At 39.7% G+C, this 26,226-nt stretch overlaps 1 protein-coding gene across 1 annotated transcript in view; it reads right to left on the bottom strand.

Moving 5' to 3' along the window:
* Nucleotides 1–26,226, bottom strand: part of fbn1 (fibrillin 1) — a 90,279-nt gene that overhangs the window by 46,995 nt on the left and 17,058 nt on the right. The window contains exons 7-19 of the mRNA XM_062029294.1: nucleotides 10,820–11,017; nucleotides 9,701–9,826; nucleotides 8,722–8,847; nucleotides 7,556–7,708; nucleotides 7,265–7,468; nucleotides 6,952–7,104; nucleotides 6,740–6,859; nucleotides 5,299–5,424; nucleotides 4,730–4,852; nucleotides 1,965–2,087; nucleotides 941–1,093; nucleotides 573–626; nucleotides 64–189 (exon numbers count right to left, since the gene is read on the bottom strand). Of these exons, the coding sequence (XP_061885278.1) occupies nucleotides 64–189; nucleotides 573–626; nucleotides 941–1,093; nucleotides 1,965–2,087; nucleotides 4,730–4,852; nucleotides 5,299–5,424; nucleotides 6,740–6,859; nucleotides 6,952–7,104; nucleotides 7,265–7,468; nucleotides 7,556–7,708; nucleotides 8,722–8,847; nucleotides 9,701–9,826; nucleotides 10,820–11,017 (1,785 nt within the window). The remainder of the gene's footprint in view (nucleotides 1–63; nucleotides 190–572; nucleotides 627–940; nucleotides 1,094–1,964; nucleotides 2,088–4,729; nucleotides 4,853–5,298; nucleotides 5,425–6,739; nucleotides 6,860–6,951; nucleotides 7,105–7,264; nucleotides 7,469–7,555; nucleotides 7,709–8,721; nucleotides 8,848–9,700; nucleotides 9,827–10,819; nucleotides 11,018–26,226) is intronic.

Raw genomic sequence — 26,226 nt, 5'->3', positions numbered from 1 at the left:
ATTTTGCTTATGCTTCATATCTATGTACCGTGTTCCGAGTGGACAGAACGCATTGTCACTTACCAATGCAGTTTTTGCCCGTCAGATCTACCTCAAAGCCTTCGTTGCAGGTACATTTATATGTCCTCAGCATGTTCTCACACACGCCATTCTGGCAGAGGTCCGGATCAAGGGCGCACTCATTAATGTCTAAGAAGACAAACAATAGGCTGTTGCATCTCCATGTAGAAACATCATCCAGAAAACTGATTGATGGTGTTTTTCTAGGACATTATAATGTCACATGACACAATAGAAACAGCACTTCCTTGAGACATTGGGTGGATTTTATTTGTCATGACAGGCGTATCAAGCCTTGATTAATGGGTAAAAATGTCTTCAGGGAGTTCACAGTAACTCTCCTCTTTGACCATCATATTTTACACTGACATGGTTGAGACAACCTGAAAGACTGAGAAACATTCACACACTTTCTCTGACCGTGGTTGTCCCTTTTGGGAGGCATTATAAATGATTTGTACAGTCTTGACGTATCGCAATAATAGAGAATAAGCACACTGTTGCATGCATACCTCTTCCATCTCCAGTTGTGCCGATGTCATTTGGACACAAAACCTGGAACTCAGCTGCAACATAACACAGTTTGGCCATTAATACAAATACATTAAAATAATGTTTTCAAATTTAAGACATTTTAAAGCATTTATTCCCAAGTTACTAGCCACTTATATGTTTTTCACTTGATGGTATAATAAAATTTTCCCTTAATGTGGTGCAGTGTTGGCTTCTTCTGCACAGAAACTTTAATTGGTGGTGCTTGGTCATTTCTATGACTAATGTGTCAAAGTGGGCTAAGCGTTTGAGCCATCCCAGGTCGTGTAAGTGTGTTTTGAATTAAAAGGGCGGGAGGTGGCTCCATATGGGATTTGAAAGTGCTTACCAGAGTTTTGTGGTGGGCAGGGTTGGCAGGGTTCCCCATAGGCGTACTCAGTGCTGGAACAGCAGCACTCGGATTTGGTCACAGCTCCAAATAAAGGCCGAACACACTGGCCTCGCTTGTAACCACCATAGCACGAGCTACGCATGTGTGTGTCTGTGTCATATGAACATACCAAGCAGACTGAGTGTGTAAGAGATAACACAGAGGAGGAAACAAGAGTGAGTAAACAACAACCGTGAGAAAACATGCGGTTGTTCCCTCTTAATAATATTCAGGGGATTGAAACATTCTCCTGAGCTGAAATCATCCTGGTGAGAGCTCAGCATGACCAAACAACACTTCACTTTTAAGACAATACACCCAGAAATGTCAGAATGTGGGAAATTATGTCTGTAAAGCTTTTAATCATAATAACCACATGATTGTCGATAAATACTAATCAGTATTAATTAATCACAATGCAAACCATTTACTTTCGCATTGCTGAATTATTACTTTTGTATGCTACTTTACACAATTGTTTGAATTAAATTCCTCTGTAAATGTCAAAACAAACAGAGCTTTTTGCGGTGTAAAAAATGTAGGATGATGTTTCATGTGGCTGTCACAGCTGTAAAACAAATGAAAATACAGTATCAAGTTTAATGATGTTTTTTTTTTTCAACCGCTTGTTAAATAAAGCTAAAAGCAAAGGCAAACGTATTCTTTACTGCTGACTTTAAATGTAAATAAGATGAAGCATAGCAGATAATTTAATCTACCCGTGACCATAATGAGGATAAACTGTGTAGGAAATGGATAGATGGAAGAATTTTCATCTGATTAACACCACAGGTTAAATGCTCAAATGTATTCACTTTAGCATTCTATAGCTTGTGTAAAATAACAGGATCAAAACAAATGGTTAAAGTTATGATGATCTTCCCATTTGTGATGATGAAAGTAAGCAATTATTTTGCAATGCTGTTTGCATTGAGCACAATAATACTCACTGAATGTACAATATGACAAAAAAGTTCCTTACCAACACAGACACGTCCATCAAGGCCCACCGCCATTCCCGCCATGCATTCACATCGGAAAGATCCTTCTGTGTTGACACAGTGTCCGTTCATACACATACCTGGAGTCTCACACTCATCAATGTCTGGGGAAGATAAACCAAAATGATTTTTTTGCCACATCGCTGACAACTGTTTTCCATCAGAGCAACATTAAAATATTTGTGTTAATCCACTTTATTTCAATGCGTAATCATAATTGGCAAATAAACTGATTCTCAGCGAGTAAAAATGTTCTGCTGAATCAATTTGCAGTGTATATACTTTGGGTATTACTTGACTGAAAGTTGAAGTGAAAGCTGTGGCACGGTTTCAATCCATGAACTCTCATCATGGTCTTGAGCATATCACATTGATGATCATGATAACGATAATGCTGCAAGCATGCAGATGGTTTTCAGTTTTTGGAGGGCGACTCCTGGGACCCTTCTGACTCACGTTTCATTAATGACCAATACGTCAGCACACACCCAATGACTTAACTAGGTCAACATCTCAATACCAAAGGCCAAGTGGAACAACATGACTGTAACTCAGCTTTAAAGGAATTTGTTAACATTCTTTATTTTATTGTGGTAAAGAGGAAACTGGCTTCACAAATGATAATTGCACTTCCTTTTTAAAGAGTTGTCATTTTGGCACCTTTCCATTGAGGTATTAACCACAGTGGCACAGTACCAAAGGGTGGGCTTGACTGGCTGCAGTCTTTTGAATGGCCAGGAAGAACTGTCACTTCTTGTGACAATGGGAATTGAACGGGAAGAGCATAAAACACATATTTTCTGAAGCAAAGCTTGTAATTGCTACATGTCAGCCGAGACAACAGACTCAGGATGCTGTTGTGTTGTTGTTCCTTTTCTTTGAAAATTCATTGTTATGCAGTGTTGTGCTGGTATGATTTCACACAACATCATTGACAGAGCCATCACCATCCCGTCCACCCCCCACTGTGAAAACATGAGCAAAGTCGGGGCTTAGCCTTTCTAACTGACAACCTTGAAGGGGAAATGCACTTTTTTCGGAATGTTACCCATTGTTCACAATCATTACGAGAGACAAAACACACTTGTCTTTTTTTATTTTTTTAGAATTTTAAAGATGATTAAAAACGCTTGGAAGATGAGGCTAATGGGAGTCTTAGTTGTAGCCTTCAAGCCCTCTAAAACAACTTCAAACCCTCCATCAATGTTTTAGATACACACTGCGCATATATATAATAAATGTATAACAGACACATTCATAACGATAAGTAATATGTACAATATTTACCGTATGTTGGTCATTTTAAGCATTGCCGGAACTAATTCCTCAGCGCATTTATTTCCTTTTCCATAACAGCGCACTTCCGACTTACGGCAACGAATGTGTGTTCCTATTTCCTACTACTGAAGCTGAATATACGAAGATGAACTGCTGCTTATACAAACGTAGAAGTGAGCACGAAGAGACAGTGAAGTGTTGGAGCGAACAAAAGCCAGGAGAGTGAGGTCTGCGTCACTGTGACGCTGCAAATGTGAAACTTGGAACCAAGCTATGCGGACATAAAAGGAGTGCTTACCCAAATAAACTGGACACGTCCCCGGCCAACTGAACCAAACGAGCTACTGTCCATCGAGTGAGCCACTTTAATATCAATCATGATACACGTAGCATGCCATGTTTGTTAGTACAACTACAGTACATACGCTGTCTGGCTAGCTCAGTTGTGTACAAACAAAAAATGAAATGTGGACTAATACTTTACAGATACTGTAATATGATTCATGTTTTTCAGTCAGTACAGATTGGTGACCTATCGCATTATGTTGTGAATTACAAACTCAAACACGTTTTTGCATTCTTATCTCTCGCCGTAGCTAGCTCACGCCTAATATGGTAGCACGTTGATGTGTTATTACGCAAAAAAAAAAAGTTCCTCAGTGTTCGCTTTGACAATAACAATGTCGCTACAGTTTGGTTATTATACAGGTTACAGAACGTAAATCAAGTATTGTTGGCAGTTTTTGAATGCATTTTTAAAGTGATTTAGAGGCCGAATGGATTGCTTCCATTAGCTGCATTGCTAGCTACCTAGAACGAGACGATTGTTACAAGTTAAAATGCAAAAAACAACAACAGCCGTTTGTCTTGTTGTCTCTCATAAGGATTGTGAACGATAGGCAAAATTCCCAAAAAAGTGCAGTTGCCCTTTAACTGAAACTAAACAGCCTTTTTTATTCAACCGAAATACAATATTCTCTTATTGCAATAATTATTTGTTTTGCTTCAAAAAGTACAATAGCATAATTGAACTCTATTTGAATCCTTGAATGTATGCTACAGTAAGTCCACTAATAGGTTAGAAGAAAACTGAACGGTTAATGTTTCAGTGATTGACAGGCGAAACAGTTTGTTTCCATCCTTTGTTAATTTTATAACAAGTTCCTTTCCCTGTGCATGAGCATGTTTATGAAGGGCTGGCTGCTGGTGAACGTCAGTCCACAGCAGGCGGGCCCCAATGATCCACATGCCCAGCTGCGATCTTGCCAGGATGCTAGGGATTTTTTGCAAGGCTTTTTAGGGGATTTCTTTGCCCTCAGGACTCCCATAACAGAAATACCATCAAACTGGGGATGTGGCCACCCTCCAAGTAAACTGAAATAGAGCCATCTATTCACGACACATGCAATCACAACAGTGAAGTGAAGATGAATATGCATAGATGACAGTAGAAGGATTACCAACTCACCTACACACATGCGGCCACTAGTGTCAAGTAGGTAGCCGGGTTTACAGATGCATTTGAAGCTACCATCATCATTGATGCACAGTCCATTGAGACACATGTTTCGGATCAGACACTCATCCTGGTCTGAGAACAATCACAAATATGTTAATGAGAGGTTCACAATTATTTTTTAATTATTGTTTTGCAGTCATAAAATTAATCATGGAAACACCATAAAGTAATATTAAGGAATTTTTTCATCGAAGTCGAAGTCAAAATTGATGGAAACAAGTAGGTGACTGCAATATAAGAACTACTGAAAGAGGAATTATTTGGAAAAAGATTGGTACTGACATTAAATATAAACATTTTGTAGTTAATGAGCTGAGACATTGAAAACTCCAGCCTGACTAGTTGCTCATTATAGCACTGAATGATCTTTAAACACCATGTCTTTAAAAAAATTGCTCCTTTAAGCAGGGAATTGAAAGAGCAGCAAAGTCCATTAGATATGACTATACTGACTTCGATGTTAAAAACAGAACATTTCCAAACTGTTCAACTTCATAGATGCCAATGTGCTGACTGACCTTGACAGTTTTTGCCATCAGTTGTGATCTCAAAGCCAGCATTACAGACACAGTGGAAGCTTCCCTCAGTGTTCGCACAGCGACCATTGTTGCAGATTCGTCCATTAGCGACACACTCGTCCAGGTCTAAAAAACAGAACAGCGATTACATACTGTATATTCTAAGGCAATGATATTCAACTGAGTTGTTTTGGGGGCCACATTATAATATATTACATGTATTTTATATACTCCGGAAAACCAGCGTCCTCTACAGTGGACATTTGATTTATGTATATTTACTTGTCAGAGTTAGAGCAGCACTCTGCTGCTTTGAAGGACTTACTGCAAAAATCTATTCAAAGAACAACTCTATGACAGCACTCTAGAGTTTTTTAAGAAACTGCTGCAAAAATGTCATTAGTCCCTTTTTCACCACAGGAACTTTTTCAGGAACTTCCCCACTTACCCGGGTGAATTAAGGTCCCCCTTTGTTTCCACCAAAAACTATGCGGGTAGATTTAGTTCTTTAGGAACCTTTCTGAGTTCCTCCTAGCTCGGTGGGACTTTTCCAAGCGACCAGGAACCTTTTTGGGGGCGGGCTGTGCTGGCGAACGCTGATTGGTTGCTCCGCATTCACATTGGAATCCGGACACATTTTGTTTGTAATGTGAACAACTACATAAAAAGATCAGATTTGACAAAAAAAAGGTGAATTGGACATCCTAAACTGCAGTGCTGTGAACGCACTGAACGTAGCCTTAATGCTGCAGTCTGGCTCGACCTTGCTAAGATAACAGTGAAAACGTGGACTAGATTTTCAGTATAATAATGCTGGCTGATGGATAATGGATTGGATTGGATAATAAGCGCCGACAAATGGTCTTTAAATGATTTATAATCATAGTGAATACAGGTTATATTATTATTTATTTAAGTTCACATTCCTGCATATTTATAATAAATGTTTCCGCAATTTTTGTAAAAAGCAAACAAACAAAAAAACACGCCAAATTATATAGTGGGGTTTAAGCACCCCTAAAATAGGCCTAACAATGCCAATGGCCTAATGTCTCACACGTTTTTTTAACTGAACTCGCGGGCCATGAGTTGGATAGCCCAAATGAGGAAAAAGGGAGGACCTAAAGTGGAACTTTTAGGAACACTACTAGTATAACTAAAAAGTTCAACAAACGACTACTGGCTGTATCTGAAGTAAACAAGCTATAGCAACAAAATATCAATGCAAGGCTGTGCCAATGTGTTTGCAGAGGTCCAAGTTTCTCAATACATCAGGAGCACTCTAAGATTTTAGAAATGTGCTGTGAAAATGTTTGTCTCCCAGGTTTTGAACTGAACTCGGGTTCGGTGTGGTGTCAGGTCATTGGATTTCGCCCCCGGGCCGCCAGTTGAATAGCCCTGTCTTAAGTTGTGTGCATATTTGTGTGCACGTAGTGCTCACCTCTGCACTCAGTCTTTGTTGCAGTGGACTGGAATCCAGCAGGACATCGACACATGTAAGACCCGGGGGTGTTGACACACTCTCCATGCGCACACGGGTTTCTCTCACATTCATCTTCATCTGTAGCGGAAATATAAATTGTGCATTACTTTTTTTTTACATTTGTGATCTGTGTATTGTTTGAAAACTTCTTAAATCCCACGGTGACTTACCAACACATACGCCTCTTGCGTCCAAAGTGAAGCCCATGTTACACTCACAGCGATAATTAGCCCCCGGCAGGGGAATACACCGGCCATTTGGGCAGATGTTGCGGTAGGCCTGGCAAATGTTGGTGATATTTTGGGTTTGGATAATAACAGGACCTGATAGGAATATAGGTCAGTGTATCATCATGTAGTTATTTGATATACATAAAAAAAGATTTAAGATGAATTGTTTGGAAAAACAGGGAATTATTTATTTTCTTTTATAAACTTGCTTGTTTCAAAGAGTGAACAATCAAATACAAAAGCAGCAGTGTACCAGGAGGAGGCTGTATTGGTAGTACTGGATTGGGACCATTTACTGGGCCCGGGACATAACTTGGAGGTCGACCCGGAATTGGGTCAGGACCTGGATATGGCAGGGGGTAGATGCTCGGGTGGTCAGGGCTCCCTGGGAAAGGTCTAGGTATGGCCCCTCCACCATTAATATTGGGTAACTGGACACACAGTTTCTGGTACTCGTCTAAATGTGAGAGAAGAGTAAATGACTCAGCTAAAATGATAACACATGTAAATTGACATTTTAACTTTTACAGTCATCATTAATAACCTGTTCCACGGATAGGGCACATTTCCGGGTTGGAGCCATCAGACCAACATCGCCCACTATCACAGCAACATTGCATTTTAGTCAGCAATTGGGAATTTTGGTTGGCACAGCGCCCATTAAGTAAACTGGCGTAACAATAACCGCCACGAGTATCTGTGGGAAAGCACATTGCACAAAGTCAGATGTGACATGTCGTCTGCATGTTGAGCAAAATTCAAAAAACCATTCACATTTTCTGCCATTGGCAAGATAGAATTCCTGGCACCGTGCATCAGAATGATTTAGGTTCTATGCAACATAAACATATCAAGTTTAGTTTCACACCCTGCTCCACAAAGTCTTCATGTGGTGAGGTTTGATTCAGGAACATGTGTTGGGTCCTTGAGGCAAACATAGGAATCAAACCAAAATGTTTGGCACTCAAGAGAGAAAGCCACACAAACATCCTCTCGTGGGGGAGTAGCATTAACGTCTGTTTGCATACTGTATGTTGGTGCATGTACATTTATTAGACCACGCTGACCTAAATTCCTTACTGGACTGTTTTGGGTCAACGTTAAGTTAAAGTTAAAGTACCAATGATTGTCAGTTAGCTGTATTCAAGGGATTTGCAGATTTGTCTTGCAATAAATTGTAGAGTATGTCTTCATGTAAGAGAAAACGTATTATGATTCTTTTGACAGGCAAGTGTAAGTGGACAGTGGGCCTACTGTACATGTCTAAGATATATATATATATATAGATTAATATTCATTTCTGTTATCTAATGTCAAAACATAAAGTGACATTTATTTTTCTAGGACCTTTATTAAATGTTGAAAGCATAAATTTGGCTAAGTGCCCTACAAGTAAGATACATGATTAAGATTTGAGGAATACAGTCTCAAATCTCTACACTAACTGATTAAATAATTGATCAGCACACTAAAGGCAGCTCATTGTTGAGGAAATACACACAAGCAGTTGACCTAAATTCTACAAGCTGGAGCCATGAACAGACTTTACTTCTTTTGCCAGCAAACCGAGTGCAGAGGCATGTCATGGAAACAAAATGATTCCCTCTAACTATTTGGCATATGTCATTTATGGTATACTAAAAAATAGCTCAGTAATGAGTGAGACTCCTGTATAGAGAAGGATTATATAGGCCTGACAAATGGACTTACCTATACACCTGGACCCATCCACTGACACATAATATCCTTGAGGACACTTGCAGAAGTAGCTGCCGGCAGTGTTTGAGCATTCACCAGCACCACAGACACCCAGAATGTTGGCACACTCATCGAGATCTAAGCAGGGGAGACAACTCATTAAAATTATGTTTCTGTTTGTGTGCAACACAGCTATAAACAGGAAATCATAACTATTGATCAAATGGAAACTTTAAATTTTTCAAGACTGACTACAAGTAGATCATTTATTTTGCAAGCGTTATAAAAACCCCCATTATTTTTTAATTTGAGGACAATGAGTACTCCGTGGCTGCTCTTCTTTTTGCACATCACCAGGCACAAGACACTATACTATGATATGATACACAACTGTTTCAGAACAAATTTTACGCTGTCAAGATACTTTACAGAAATTATTTTCAGCCATAAAGTTGCACATATTGTATTTTACCATTCATATAAAATCCCACAAACTGCTTAAAGTTTGTCTCTAGTTTCTGACTTGTAGCTAACGTTGGTCTGGAATTTGTCATATCTGTGCCTTAATGAGCCCATATTTTTCACCGTTACTCTCCAGGTCTTATTGGCAAAGCAATAGTAACTTTACTCAGTATTTTGCTGTAGTGGCTACCCATCAGTCCAGCTGATAGTCAATTATCTTCCAAATAACATGTGGCTGTAATATTCAATGGTTTAGCTTCATTAAAGGAAAATAAATAGTTTAAGACCGTTCAGGGGTACAGTTTGGAGGAATAACTAAATATTTTAATTAAAATTATCATTTTTAAAGATTGTCAAACACACACACAGTAAGTGTGGCCCATTGTCACCAATCAATAATTAGTGTGCTCACTATGCCTGACCTTAACTTTGCCACAACCTGTATTTTTATGTTGTTGATTAAACCTTTCTCAAGTAATTGTCAATGTCGTGTTCAAATTTAATATCCCTTTGTAGGGTTAAATCTTACCTTCACATTTCTGTGAGATCTCATTGAATTTGTGCCCCGCGGGACATTTGCATTCAAAGGATCCGACTGTGTTGATACAGTTTCCTCCCTGACATAAGCCAGGGATTGCCTGGCACTCATCCACATCTGTAAAAGCACAATATATATAACATTAATAGCAATCCTTGCATATGCACAGACATGGCATAAACTATAAGTACCCAGATTCCTTGGCAGGCTGAAAATTTGAGAAATGACACAGACATGCTAAATTAAACGTAGCACAGAGACGAGAAGTTTTAGTGCATTAATCTTTGTTAAACTCAAGGACAAAAAGGCAAGACAGAGAGAGAGGAACATCTACCAAAACCACAATAATAAACATATCCTTTTAGCCATTAATTTTGTACATTATCTATCCTGTTACGGGTCACTGTGATCTGGAGCCAATACTCAACTTGGCATGAAAATCGGGTTACACCCAAGATAGATGACCCATCAGTCCAGTACCCACAAAACTCCCACACAAGCAAAGAGCGTTGTTGTGTTGGTGTGGCCAATGAGCTACTTCTAATACATGAAGGGTATATTTAATTGTTGTATACATTATTTTTTGTTTATTTTCTGCAGTTATTAATTGATAGTGTGCAAATGTTCCACGACTGACAGCTTTCATTACAGTTCTCATGTTAAAACCCTCCAGTGGTTTCGGACCTGATGCAGTCTGAGAGTATTCCAACTTCCTCTTGTTTCTGGCTCAAATCTGTATCTCCTGCGGAGGTTGCAATGTTGTTGGGTCTGGAGAAGGCAGGCAGGCCAAGGGACGCCTTTCCAGGAATGAGCTCTCCCACATGGCACCGCCACTGACCCGTGTTACTGACTGTGACAGTCCCAGCACAGTGGGGCTCTGTGGGCATTCCATACACATGTGGGAGGCACTGCCACCCACCCCAATTTAACCCAATTAAAACTAATCCTCTGGAGAGGGGATGGTTGGTAGAGACAAGGGAGTGAAATACCAAGAGACTGATGAGGACATAGAAAGAGTTAACAAGAAGCGAACAAGAGTGAAGCTGAATTTTTCCTGCAAAGCTAAAACAAAGAGTCAAACAGAAAAGCAGATTGAGGTGCAGACTTTACCTTGGCATGCTCCTGTGCGGTGGTTTGGTATGAAGCCTCTCCGACATGGGTGAGGCTGGGCTGGGCACATTTCACATGGGTGACCCCATGCCCGTCCCACTGTGGCACAGCACAGAGTCTTTGTGCACACAATACCTGTGAGCTGGCCTTGACACATCTGGTTGTTCACTGAGGCGAAGCACGGTCCAGTACGATAATCTATAAGGGCAAAGCAAGAATGAGTGCAACCAACACATGTTTTGAAGACGACACAGACACGGTTTTGCACAGTAGTACCACGGATCTCCCTGAAAGGTGGCGGAGTACTTAATCAATCGCAGTGCCACCGTGTGAGACCGTGATGCCTCCGTGTTTATTTCCGACACCTTCGTGTAGTTACCATGTTCACATCGCGACGGTCCGGAAGGAGAATGTGACTGTCTTTATGACTGCAGAGACTAACACGTCATTAAGTTTGAATTGTGAACATTGTGTGTGTAATAAGTAAGTACTGTAAATCATAGACATTAATCATATACAAGGGGTCTATGAAAAAAATAGGCTAGTGTGTAAACTAGTGAGAGTTTTATTTGTATTTGCTCTTCAAAACATTGTGGTTGTGTAAATAAACGGCCAGTTTATATCAGTTTTATTGAAACCTTGCCCTGTGTAAACGTGTTTTGTACATTTCAAAAATATATATTGTGATTGATTCAACAAATAGTCAGTGTTGATTTTCATGACACTTTAAACTTCAACGCTAGCGTAAGACAGTAGAAAATAGGGAATATGTCGACCTCCCAAAGGCCACAGGCTGACTGACAGGGTGTGTTTATGGAGCACGGTGGGTGATTTCCACCTAGCTAGAACTAATGTTAAATAGCTTTCATTAAATATGAGTCCAGCATTTTTCTCTCCTCCCCTCCAAAATGTGTTGAAAAGCTCATTCCCTTAATCCCAAAGTGTGCATGCGTTCATCCACACACATCTCCCTCTGCCCCACCACACACAACCCCCTTGACTTTCAACCTCCTTCTGAAAAATATCCAAGAAATTTATCAGGTAAAAGATTTGTGAGATGGTGAAACAAAGATAGCCGGAGCAGTGAGCGATTGAAAAAGGGGGAAAAGTTGTCCTTCAAGAAATAATTTGGACCGGGTCTAAAGGCAAAAATTATTTTCACGTTTCATAGGGGACAACAGACAGCGAAAGGAAAGCTGGAAACAAGTTCCAAAAGTACAGTTGTTTAAAACAAACGACACATTGTGCGTTTCCTGTGTAGACCAGGGCCCGGCCCAGGCCTGTCACGTGCACCACAGCCTCCACGGTGTCTCTGTCTCTGGCAGCAGCTCTGTGTGAGCTAGAACTGGGTCATCTATCTTCTTACTTTTCCCTCCCTGCTGCTTAGTCTCTGCTGCAAATGTACGCCTTTGATTGTTAAACTACTCCCAACTAACACATTTTTTTTATACGTCATTTTTTTAAAGCATATATGCACCCACCCCACATTTGGTACACCTGCACAATACACATGCCTTAGCAAAATATCTGCATTTAAAAAGATATCATTGCTCATTTTTGACTGACATTGAATAGGTATAGAATGTATATACAGTATACATAATAATGTTCATTATTGTCGTATATAACTAAAATTATTCAACATTTTGCCCCACTTATTTAGCTAAATAAGGTAACCAGAATATTAGAAACAACTCTTAGTATGATAGAGTGCAGTTACAGTATACACCACTGTAAACAACATTGATGAACATATTGTCTAACAATTACATCAACTCGAAGAACGGGTTTTTCTTCATCTTTATCAAATTCTCACAAGAATGTTGGACTTTAAAATCAAATGCAATATGAAAAATTAGCCATTTGCTATCCAAAATTAGAACATTACACAGTAGAGATTATCTAATGGAACGCAACTTGGATTTGAACAGCTTTTACATGGAACAACATACAGTCCTTTAGCATTAAAATATACTTTTGTTGCTGTGGTTTGTTGTCAATAGGTCGTTTCAGTATACCAATGGAGTCATTTGATGTGTTTTGCTGCTTTACACCATCTGGCACATTGATAGTATTGTTTACAGTCATACTAAATTACCTACAATATTAGAGTGAACAATGGGTTACTGTACACCATAGGTCGTAATTAAATTAAACGTGTTATATTGTATCTTGTTGTATTAGCAAATACCATATTTTCCAAACTGTAAGCCGCTACTTCTTTTCCTGCGCTTTGTACCCTGCGGCTTATAAAACGGTGCAGCTAATCTATGGATTTTTTTTCACTAACGGCTATAATGTTTTGCTTTCAATAAATAGTTTTCCTAAAACACAGACCGAGACATAAAGAGGTGTGTTATTGTTTGTGCTATGACATTGTCTTTTGGACGAGTTCACTCACTGCAGGTGCTGCGGGTTGAAAATCTACTTTCTGTTTCGTGCCTTGAACTGGAAGTAAGTCTAGTATTCGTCTATAGTGTTTCTGCTCGAAATGATTCTTCCTCACTCAAGCAACGTTTATAAGTTTTACAATATAACAAACAATTCATACTTACTAAACCGTTCTATGTGTGATGTCTGTAGGAGGGTTTTCAGGCATATTTGTGCGTGCTATTGTAATCATTTAATCAAGCTGGTGTCATTAGCATTAGTGAATATGGTAACACCTTTACATGTGTCCGTGTTAGTATTACTAACTTACAATAAGATTCTTCTACTATTGTTTCAGTTTCGTAAATTCACCCACACGTCACGGTGGAGTTATTGAGTCTGTTGAGCTGATTGGAGTGCTAGCTTCTGCAGCTAGTGGGTCCATAACAATGACGTCTGTCTTGTTTGATCAGCTGTTTTACCGCTGTGTTACAGGCATCATTTGGAAACAATTAAGGTATAAACATTTACAAAATGTATATACTGTATCTGCGGCCAATATATGTAAAAAATATATATTTTTTCTCAAATTTGATGAGTGCAGCTTAAATACTATACTCTATAGCCCGAATATTACGGTAATTCGACAAGGGGTGTCAGGTATTTGAGATCATTATACCTCCTAAAACTAGAACAGAAGAGATACTATAATTTTTGAAGTTATGATAAGAAAAAATATTTTAAAAAGTTGCATCAATGTCACCCGCTTGGTTCATTCCCTGCTTTTCTGTTCAGTGCAGGACTTGAATCTGGGTCGCTGGCATGAGAGACGAGCGTGCTAGCTTGCTACTAAGCTAAAAGCCCGAGTTATCAACCCGATGGTCACCACCTGCTTTTGAGGTTGCCAGGAAGTGAGATTCACCAACGTACACAATAGGGGTGTAGGAAAAAATTGATTTCGAATTCGAATCGCGATTCTCACGTTGTGCGATTCAGAATCGATTCTAATTTTTTTTTAATCGATTTTTTTTTTTTATTATTATTTTTAAATGTTTTTTTTTTTTAATTAATCAATCCAACAAAACAATACACAGCAATACCATAACAATGCAATCCAATTCCAAAACCAAACCCGACCCAGCAACACTCAGAACTGCAATAAACAGAGCAATTGAGAGGAGACACAAACACGACACAGAACAAACCAAAAGTAGTGAAACAAAAATGAATATTATCAACAACGGTATCAATATTAGTTACAATTTCAACATAGCAGTGATTATAAATCCCTCATTGACATTATCATTAGACATTTATAAAAAATAAAAAAAAATTGAACAATAGTGTCACAGTGGCTTACACTTGCATCGCATCTCATAAGCTTGACAACACACTGTGCCCAATATTTTCACAAAGATAAAATAAGTCATATTTTTGGTTCATTTAATAGTTAAAAGAAATGTACATTATTGCAATCAGTTGATAAAACATTGTCCTTTACAATTATGAAAGCTTTTTACAAAAATCTACTACTCTGCTTGCATGTCAGCAGACTGGGGTAGATCCTGCTGAAATCCTATGTATTGAATGAATAGAGAATCGTTTAGAATCGGGAAAAAAATCGTTTTTGAATCGAGAATCGTGTTGAATTGAAAAAAAAAAAAATCGATTTTGAATCGAATCGTGACCCCAAGAATAAATATTGAATCGAATCGTGGGACACCCAAAGATTCACAGCCCTAGTACACAACATGCCCCAGCCCCTCTGGCTGGCATCCGTTACACTTATACAATCCATCAGACACAAGAACTGCTTTTTACAAGTGTTGGTTGATAAGTTGGTGTCAGTTTATTTCGAACATGCATACAATTACAATGTAATACATCACCTATTTCCAGTTGTATCATTACAGCATGTCTGAAAAGGAGTAGGAAAGAAGCAGAGCTTATTTAATCCTACCCCTTTTCCTATTGGAGCAATTTCATCCGATTTTTTTTTGTTCTCTGTTTGTAACACAAGACTGAATAAATACATGAGTAAACAAGTAAATGAATATTCAATGAGTAAGTAAATAGCTAATAAATACATCAAAAATAAATAATTAAATAATAAATAATTCATCAATTAAATTATGAAAGTTCTCATAAATAAATAGTTAAGTAATGTATGGTTCACATATTAGATGAATAAGATTATGTATTTTTCTAAATTATGGTTTAATTTGTTTATCAAGATTGTTCTTCTTTGTACTTTTTGAACAATTTGAGTTTGAACCGTTTCTTAAAGTGGATCATGTTAGTACATTGCTTAACTTCCTTGCTTAATCCATTCCATAATTTAATTCCAGATATTGACATGCTAAAGGTTTTAAGTGTTGTATGTGCTTACATATGTTTTAAATTAGATTTTCCTCTAAGGTTATATTTCTCCTCTTTTGTTGAGAAGAATTGTGGTACATTCTTGGGCAGCAGGTTATAGTTTGCTTGGAACATAACTTTAGCTGTTTGCAAATGCAACAAGTCATTGAATTTCAATATTTTTGATTCAATAAATAAAGGGTTCATAAGTTCTCCAGATCCAACGTCCAAGTGTTACCTGGACACTGAAGGCAAATGTTTTCTTCAATTAAAGTGAAATACAAGTGTAGTGCTGAGATAAGCAGGGAGAGGCTGAAAGCTGGAGGGAGAAAGTGGTGGTGTCATTTCATCTGTCCCCTCTCTGTCTCTGTGAACTGTGAGCAGCTGAGGGATCCACCCATAGCCTGCTCAGCTGGGAGTGTTCGCATGTGCCCACGCACGCACACACACACGCACGCACACACACGCACATAAACACACACACACACACACGCACACACGCACACACGCACACACGCACACGCACACACACATACATACATGCAGAGCTGGAGATAATGTCCCAACCCGCTCATCTATAGTCTGGCCAACGATGATCTCAAAGCACACCAAAACTTACAAGAATGTTGCTCTCTTTGCTTCACTGCTCTACTTTTGGAAAATCGTTCACAGCTATTTGGAAAATCGTTGACATCCTCTCCGTGCAGTCTCAGTAAACATGCACCATGATGTGGAAGTGGAGGGTTAATTTCCAACTTTAAGGCAAGCTATTTAATGTTTGCACCAGTTCCAGGTTCTGTGGAACACAATAGAAATGTACGCCTCTCCAAGGAATGGTGCGTTTGTGCACAACAACAACCTTGCCAGGCAGGAAGTGGGTCTAAAAAAGTTCCCTGGATTAACTCCAAGTTGCACAAAAGACATATGAACTTTTCCATAGCCACTCTTCATAAATATTTCCCTTTAGCTGACTTTACTCACTATTTGTTGAATATACACATCAGCGACACGCCACAACATTATGAGCATTGTACAATTGCCTGTTGGTCAATTGCAGCATGCAGCTTGTTTTTGTACCGACTGCTAGTTTGTTCTCAAACTAAAATATAACACTTATGTACAATTTAACCTGTGCAGGTTTGTTATGTATAGCATTCTGCTAGATTTGGTTCATGAAAAGTGATTTGTTTTATTGTGTCAGGATTTTAAATTGGAAAACACGATTTTCCTAGTTCAGTTCAGTTCAGTTTCAGTTTATTTCGAACATGCATACGATACAATATAATGCATCACATATTTGCAGTTGTTTCATTTCAGCACGTCCGAAAAGGAGTAGGAAGAAGTTGATCTTATTTAATCCTACCCCTTTTCATACCTTAGCAATTGTATCCCATTTCCTTGTTCTCGGTAATGGAACAGTGAATAAATAAACAATATACCATAGTAAGTAAACAAATATTAAACACATAAATAATCTTTATCTCAAAACTAAAGAGAAAGGGTTCAATATGTTCATCATAATTATTGTTCTGTGTACTTTGTGAACACTTGTAGTTTGAACAGTCTCTTAAACTGAATGATATTGGTGCTTTGTTTGATTTATTTGCTTAATCCATTCCATAATTTAATTCCACATACAGATATGCTAAAGGATTCAAGTGTTGTACGAGCATACAAATATTTTAAATTAAATTTTCCTCTTAGGTTATATTTCTACACTTTTGTTGAGAAGAATTGTTGTACATTCTTGGGTAGCAGGTTATAGTTTGCTTTGTACATCATTTTAGATGTTTGCAAATGCACCAAATCGTTGAATTTCAATATTTGTGATTCAATAAATAAAGGGTTTGTATGTTCTCTATATCCAACATAATGTATTATTCTAACTGATCTTTTTTGTAACACCATTAGTGAATGAAGCACACATTTGTATATTTCTGCACAATAACTCAGATATGGTAAAGAATAGCAGTAAAGAATATCAAGTGATTTTTGGTCTAGAACATGTTTTGCTTTATTCATTATTGGTGTGTTTCCATCCATCCATCCATTTTCTACCGCTTGTCCCTTTTTGGGGTCGCGGGGGGTGCTGGAGTCTATCTTAGCTGCATTCGGGCGTAAGGCGGGGTACACCCTGGACAAGTCGCCACCTCATCACAGATAGATAATGGTGTGTTTCTTACTACTTATGTTGTACATTTTTTACATTAGTTCATTTTATCATCTATTATTGCACCCAAAAATGTGTTTTCTTTTACCCTTTCAATATCTACTCCGTCTATTTGTATTTGTGTTTGACTTTCCCTTCTACTAAGGTACAGAGATAGTCTGTTTTTGTCAAACCATCTTTTTAATTTGTTCATTTCTTCTGTTATTGTTTGTATTAGCTTTTGTGTGTTCTCTCCTGAACAAAACGCAGTTGTATCATCTGCAAATAATACTAACTTTAAGTCCTTTGTAACTTTACAAATATTGTTTATATAAAGATTGAACAATTTTGGTCCTAGTATTGATCCCTGAGGTACGCCACAAAATATGTTCAGCTCTGTAGAAGTGTGTTTGCCTATCTTCACATATTGCTTCCTGTTGGTTAAGTAGGTTTCTTACCCAGTTCAATCCCAGTCCTCTGATTCCATACCTTTCTAATTTGTTTATTAAGATATTATGATTGATTGTGTCAAATGATTTTGTTAAATCCATAAACACTGCAGCAGCACATTGATGTTGAGATGTTGGTTCTGTATTGGTTGTCTGTGAGTGGTTTTTTTTAAATTTATAAATTTGTCTAATCTGTTGTTGTGAAAGTAGAGAAACAGGTCTGTAGTTTGTAAACTGGTGTTTGTCACCTGTCCTATAAATCGGTACGACTTTTGCTATTTTCATTTTATCTGAGAATTTGCCTGTTTGAAATGATAAGTTGCTGATATGTTAAATGTTCTGAAAGCTCTTCAATAAACTTTTTTATCTTTTCCATATCAATTTTGTTACAATCAGTTGAGGTCTTGGATTTACATTTTTTCACAATATTGATTATTTCCTCTTGTGTCACTCCTTCGAGGAACATAGAGTTGGGGTTTCTATCTATGGTGTCATTCAAGTCCTCAACTGACTCGGGATCTGGAATCTTTTCCTCCAGATTTGGTCCAAAGTTCACAAAGTACTTATTGAAGCTTTCAACTACTTTGTTCATATTGTCATATTTTTCAAATTTCCATCTATTAAGTATTTAGGATAGTCCCTTTTAGCACCATTTTTAATAACGCTATTTAGGATGCCCCATGTTGCTCTCATATTGTTTTTGTTCTGGTCCAATAATTGACAGTAATGTTCTTTTCTACATGTTCGTAGTATGCCAGTTAGCTTGTTCTTATACATTTTTTACTTATTTTCTGCTTCTGTAGATCTTTGTGATATACATGTTCTATATAATGTATTCTTATTTTTACAAGCATTTTTCAGTTCTTTTGTTATCCATGGTTGATCATTTTTATTTTGCTTCTTACTAAGTTGTTTCAAGGGACAATGTTTGTCATAAAGAAGGTATTTAAAAAAATACCATATGGATCATCTACATAATTTTCACTGTAGACATTGTCCCAACTCTGTTTTCTCAGATCATTTTTGAAAGCTGTCATTCTTTGCTCTGTACATATTCTTCGAACATACTTTTTGTCATCAATGTTCCTTTTCTTGTAGTTTCCGTCATAGATTATGAAAACTGGCAGATGATCACTGATGTCGGATATTAGCAGGCCACTTGTGATATTGTTATCAAAATCATTAGTAAAAATATTATCAAAAAGTGTGGCTCTGTGTCCTGAGATTCTGCTTGGCCTTGTGATTTTAGGATATAAACTCAGGGTTATACATTGTGTCCATAAAGTCATCTATGGGCTTTTATGTGTTAGGGTTCAAGAGGTCAATGTTGAAGTCTCCACATAAGAAGGTTATTTTTTGACTGATTTCAGTAAAAGTTGCCTTAATCCAGTTCTCAAACGTGTCAATGTTAGACTTAGGGGATTTATATTTACAACTGATCAGTAAGTTTTATATTCTAAGATATTATCAATAGCCAGTGACATATTTTTTACCACTTAGTAGTCTAGGTTCTTCATCACGTACACAGCTACTCCCCTGTTGTTCTTGTTCATTCAGTTGATATAATTGAGTTAATATCCTTCCAGGTCAAAATCCATTCCTTTTTTAGCATCCATCCATGTTTCTGAGATAGCGATAACTTTGAAGAGTTCGTTGAATTGTTCCAAAAAATGCTTGTCGTAGTTAGTATACAAACGTCTGCTGTTTAAATGAATAATCGACAGTTTGTCATCTATTTTAATGTTTCTGTTGTATTGTTCATCTGTATAATAAAACACTTATTCCTGGTGTGAAAGATAAAATTTGTATGTGGATTTATATCTTTGTCTAATTCCGGACTATTGTAATCTATGCGGCTGAAGGTTTTCAGTTCCATACTTTCCTGTTCACTAATGCGGCTGCGGTTTTCCAAAATCTAATTAACAACGTCCTCAGGGACATAATCAATCAATTTTGTTTTGGGTACCTTAATGACATTCGTATCTTTTCCAGAAATTTCCAAGAACATTTCCGCCAAATCCGTCTCGTTTTACAGGGGTTAGAATTGGCTATTTATTCTAAACTGAGAAGTGAGAATTTCATTCGCCATCTGTGATGTTTCTGGGGTTCATCGTGGAGAAAGGCCATCTCAAACCAGATCCTGCCAAAATCCAGGCAGGAGTCGAGTAGCCATCTCCTACATCAAGGTAACACTTGCAAAGGTTCTTGGGTTTTGCTAACTTCTATAGGCGATGTATCTGCAACATGGTAGCAAAGCTGAACCCTTGACGAGGCTCAAATCCACTAGGGTACTTTTTCGGTGGACCCCAGAAGTAGAGGCTGCCTTTTCTTCACTAAAACAAATGTTTACCAAAGCACCAATTCTTAGGCACATTGATCCTGCTTTACAATTTTTTGTCGAGGTTGATGCATCAGATACAGGATTTGGAGCAGTTCTGTCGCAGCTTCACCTTTGTGCCTTCTTCTCGCATCGCTGCACAGCGGCTGGAAGAAACTATGATACGGGAAATAGAAAGCTGCTGGCCATCTTTCTCACGCTACAAGAGTGAAGGCACTGGTCGTAGACAACTGCTACACGATTCCTGGTTGTCACAGATCATAAAAACCTGGCATATATAAGGACTGCTCAAAGACTTAACTCCTGCCAAGCACGGTGGTCATTGTTTCTCACACGCTTCAACTTCTCTGTTACCTACCGACCCGCAACACCAAGCCCGATACGCTCTCCAAAGTTTACAGCCTTGCCGCTGATGAAACCACTCCGGAGACATCATACCTGTGGCTTGAGTGATAGGAGCACTCCAATGGAAGGTGGAGAGAAAGGTGTCCTTTGCCACCTCCAAGACCAAGGTCCCTGACAACTTTCCTAAAAGCAAGCTATTTGTACCTAATGAACTGATATCTGAAGTTCTACAGTGGGGACAATCGTCCAAGGTTCCTGTCACCCTGGTGTGAGGCGCACGCAGTTTTTAGTCTCACAGAGATTCTGGTGGCCGGCGATTGGAAGAGACGTCAAGGACTTTGTGGACGCCTGCTCCTTCTGTGCCGGTCTCCTCCACCCTCTGCCTATTCCGTCGAAACCATGGTCCCACATTGCTCTGGATTTCATCACAGGCCTTCCGGTTTCCTGGGGCAACACTGTCATACTCAATGTGGTCTACCCGTTTTCTAAGATGGCTGACTTAATTCCCCTGTCCAAACCACCTACATCACTAGAGACTGCTCAACTCCTGGCCAAACATGTTTTCCACATACATGTTATCTCTCAAGACCTGGTCTCGGACAGGGGACCTCAATTTGCATCTCAAGTGTGGACGGCTTTTTGTAAGATGTGGGGGCCACCCGGAGCCTCTAATCAGGATACCGTTCCCTGACCAACAGCCAGATAGAGCGGGCTAGTTAGAACCTGGAGGCGGCACTCCGCTGCGTATGCCACAGACACCCTTCATCCTTGGAGAAGGCATTCGACCGTGTACCCCGGGAAGTCCTGTGGGGAGTGCTCAGAGAGTATGGGGTATCGGACTGTCTGATTGTGGCGGTCCGCTCCCTGTATGATCAGTGTCAGAGCTTGGTCCGCATTGCCGGCAGTAAGTCGGACACGTTTCCAGTGACGGTTGGACTCCGCCAAGGCTGCCCTTTGTCACCGATTCTGTTCATAACCTTTATGGACAGAATTTATAGGCGAAGTCAGGGCGTTGAGGGTATCTGGTTTGGTGGCTGCAGGATTAGGTCTCTGCTATTTGCAGATGATGTGGTCCTGATGGCTTCATCTGGCCAAGATCTTCAGCCCTCACTGGATCGGTTCGCAGCCGAGTGTGAAGCGACTGGGATGGGAATCAGCACCTCCAAGTCTGAGTCCATGGTTCTCGCCCGGAAAAGAGTGGAGTGCCATCTCCGGGTTGGGGAGGAGATCTTGCCCCAAGTGGAGGAGTTCAAGTACCTCGGAGTCTTGTTCACTAGTGAGGGAAGAATGGATCGTGAGATAGACAGGCGGATCGGTGCGGTGTCTTCAGTAATGCGGACGCTGTATCGATCCGTTGTGGTGAAGAAGGAGCTGAGCCGGAAGGCAAAGCTCTCAATTTACCGGTTGATCTACGTTCCCATCCTCACCTATGGTCATGAGCTTTGGGTCATGACCGAAAGGACAAGATCACGGGTACAAGCGGCCGAAATGAGTTTCCTCCGCCGGGTGGCGGGGCTCTCCCTTAGAGATCGGGTGAGAAGCTCTGTCATCCGGGAGGAGCTCAAAGTAAAGCCGCTGCTCCTCCACATTGAGAGGAGCCAGATGAGGTGGTTCGGGCATCTGGTCAGGATGCCACCCGAACGCCTCCCTAGGGAGGTGTTTCAGGCACGTCCGACCGGTAGGAGGCCACGGGGAAGACCCAGGACACGTTGGGAAGATTATCTCTCCCGGCTGGCCTGGGAACGCCTCGGGATCCCCCGGGAGGAGCTGGACGAAGTGGCTGGGGAGAGGGAAGTCTGGGCTTCCCCGCTTAGGCTGCTGCCCCCGCAACCCGACCTCGGATAAGCGAAAGAAGATGGATGGATAGATGGATGGACTTTTTTTCTCATGACTCACAGTATTTCTCCATTGTAACAGCTGGTGCAGTGTTTTTTTCTAAGGAATAGTTTGGAAATATTACGTATAGCGCTATCGTGAACGATGACGCTAGCGTTTTAATATGGCTTCTGGCAATGCATTGTGGGATACTTTAGCCAAAAATCTGAAGCCCTCTATAGAGGACCCTCGACCTGTTGACTGAATTGTTAGCTATTTAATTACGATTTCGAATTCATAAAAAACGTATGTGTTCATGTCTTATATAAGGATTGTGAATGATAAACAGCACATCTCGTTCCAATTTGTGCATATTTCCAGTATGACTGGTCTGATAATATGGTCTGAGTGCAGAAGCGCTCCTCCAGTGACTTAGAAGATATTCGGAGCGAAATATTCAAAATGGCCAACTGAATTTGTGGAATTTTGTGATGTTGGGGACGGCGTGGCGAAGTTGGGAGAGTGGCCGTGCCAGCAACCTGAGGGTTCCTGGTTCAATACCCACCTTCTACCAACCTAGTCACGTCCGTTGTGTTCTTGAGCAAGACACTTCACCCTTGCTCCTGATGAGTTGTGGTTAGGGCCTTGCATGGCAGCTCCCGCCATCAGTGTGTGAATGTGTGTGTGAATGTGGAAATAGTGTCAAAGCGAGAAGGTAGAAAAGCGCTATACAAGTATAACCCATTTATGTTTAGACACTATTTTCACATACTCTGCGGATTGTAAATACAATTGAATATGGTTTAATGGATACAAGAACACACAATTAAGCATATAAAGTCAGATTCTTTTCTCACACTAGTGGTACTTGAACTATTTTGTGTCCATACCTTTTGTGTGCATTTTTTGTTTTTTTCAAATTTTTTGTGTGCATCCTTAGTTATTTTTCCTCACTCCTTTTTGAGTGCGCTTTGTGTTATTATTCTTATTATTTCTTCCCTGCGTTGGGGTCCTACTCAGGCAAAGCCGATCGTGACAAGTACACCATTATTAATCTAGTTTACCTTGCCTCCTCCACACAAGTTTTGCGTCATTAGCTAGTGTTAGTAAATGTTTGTACGGTATATTTTAGCAGCACCCACCAATTTAACTGCCGTACAAAAATGAAAAAAGTATGTGTCACAATGTCCTATTTACAAATTGAATTGAGTGGGTGGGCTCCATACTGTATGTATGCCTTATGAGGTTGGCCACTTGGGTACACACACAAATACACATGCTTATCTACCACTGAGGTTTGCATTGGGCTGGAACAGATAGAAGCAATCCAGTGAGGCATTTAAGGACATTGCTGTCATGTCCCACTTTGCCTAATTTCAGCTCAAACTCTCACCGCAAACATAATGGATCTCAAATGCTGGGTAACTTTCTCTGCATGCGATCTTCAGCCTTATAGACGGATCTGACCAATCCCACATTCCAGCCTAAATTACATTTAGAGGCAACAAAGAAAACGTTGATGATGTACCAGCCTGCATTTTTGGACCAGTGAGTTGTTCGTGGTGGTGTGGCCAGGCTGGTCAGCAGACTGCTGATGTGTTCATCACGCAAGACAAACTTTTCATGTCCCAAGCTGATTACAGTTGATGGTCGGGTCACGTGTGTGTATAAGATATAGCATTAAGTCGTCAAGATATTCCTGTGAAAGTGACTTAAATGAAGCCAAAACCCAAAATTGTGGCCTGTTCTTGTCTTGGTCAAGGCAAAACACAACATGACCTCTTTAGAAATGTAACATGGGTAAGTAAAGAAAATTATTTCAGCTTCTTGACAGATTAATGTTCAGTCTACAAAAAAGTCAGAGAACATCTTTTTGGTACAAAAAACTCTCAATAGGCAAATGATTCCAACAACAAAAGGCTAAAAACATAATTTAAACAAACCTTTGGGAAACTGAACCAGAAGGTTTGGTTTGGCTACAACATTTCTGAAATAACAACCCTATTTACCCTATTTCAAAACCAGGTGATGTTGTCATGGATACATCACCACACTAGCTGAAATGGACAAGCAGTCTTCTTTCACTCGATGAAACAGACCGCAAACACACAAAAATGTTACTCATAAACCAGGCCACGGGCAATGTGTTCCACAAGAGCCACATTTAATATCAAATTAGAGTTTATCAAATCAAAGAAATTACAGTTTATCAAATCAAAGTTGTGGTTGAATCCACAACTAAACTCTATGTTTAGAATTTTTGCTTAACATGCTAGCTTGTTAGCTAGCTACAACCAAAACCTAACTTAATAAATCAACTACAAACTATTTGCGTGTTCTACCGAGCGTTCTATAACAAAGATCTTCAACTTTGCTTGCATTAGCTCTGTGATGTTTGTCATGAAATACAGGATATGACCATTTTTAACCAAAAGTAATGTACAGTAGATCTCTGCATAGGCCTTTTCGGGATACATGGGACAAGAATTGGCAATAATAAATTATTCATTTTAATTTGAAATGGATTGGATTGGCCCGATCATACGTCAAGCAGTTGCCATTTTAGAGCATCCATCCATTTTCTACCGCTTATCCCTTTCGGGGTCGTGGGGGGTGCTGGAGCCTATCTCAGCTACAATCGGGCGGAAGGCGGGGTACACCCTGGACAAGTCGCCACCTCATCGCAGTCATTTGTCAGTACATCACACATCAACTGCATGCATAGAGAAAATGGGTGAGTATGATGACGCCGGTGTTAATGTGATAACTGTAACTAATTACTTTTTAAGGAAAGATGACCAACTCTGCTAATCATACATTTTATCATTTGTAGTGTAAAACATGTATACTACCTGACAAAATCTAAAATATTGCGTTATTTAGTGTAACAATTATACCCTGGGTTCATATACCTACACAGATGCAGGGTGTGCATGAATCCCAATGGGATCGCCCCGATGCGCGTAGAGGTGGGACAATAAAGTTTATATTTCATGCTGTAATTGGGAGGCCAAAAGATGGCACTGAGCTTTCTGATAGGCGTTTGGAAAGATGTAACTGGTTGCGGGATTGACCACAGAGAGATGGACTCAGCTCGGTGATAGGCTTAGCAAAGATGGACACATGGAGACGATTGGCTGCCACGAAGCTGTCCCATTTTGTGGGCGGTTGTATTATCCATTTCTACCATATATGGATAATCCGCTGACATCACTAGTGGTATGTCACAAATGGGGCAAATTCCAAACGGCTCTTTTATAGGAAGTATGAAGGAAGGCAAGATTGCTTTATAAATATCTACGCCATGCCTCCACGGTTTGATTTCACATTTTCAGGGCTAACACGCAAGAAAAGTTAGTTTTGCATAATAGGGCCTTAAATTTCTGGGGTGGGGCTCAATTGGGGCTAAACAGATTGCTGACGGGGCTATAGCCCTCCTGAGCCCCAGTATAGCACTGCCCCTGGCTTCACAGGGCTTCAAGACGAGCCGCTGTTGGTTTCCTCTTCTGCCGTGGGCTGTGCAAGTGCTTGATTTGATATGCAGCAAAGCCTGCTTTTTGAATGTTAATATTGCTGACAATCA

This window comes from Entelurus aequoreus, linkage group LG02 (genome assembly GCF_033978785.1).
Source record: "Entelurus aequoreus isolate RoL-2023_Sb linkage group LG02, RoL_Eaeq_v1.1, whole genome shotgun sequence".
In the NCBI taxonomy this organism is placed as follows: domain Eukaryota; kingdom Metazoa; phylum Chordata; class Actinopteri; order Syngnathiformes; family Syngnathidae; genus Entelurus; species Entelurus aequoreus.
The sequence above is the reverse complement of the archived record's forward strand: the minus strand, read 5'-3'. Positions and strand labels throughout refer to the sequence as shown.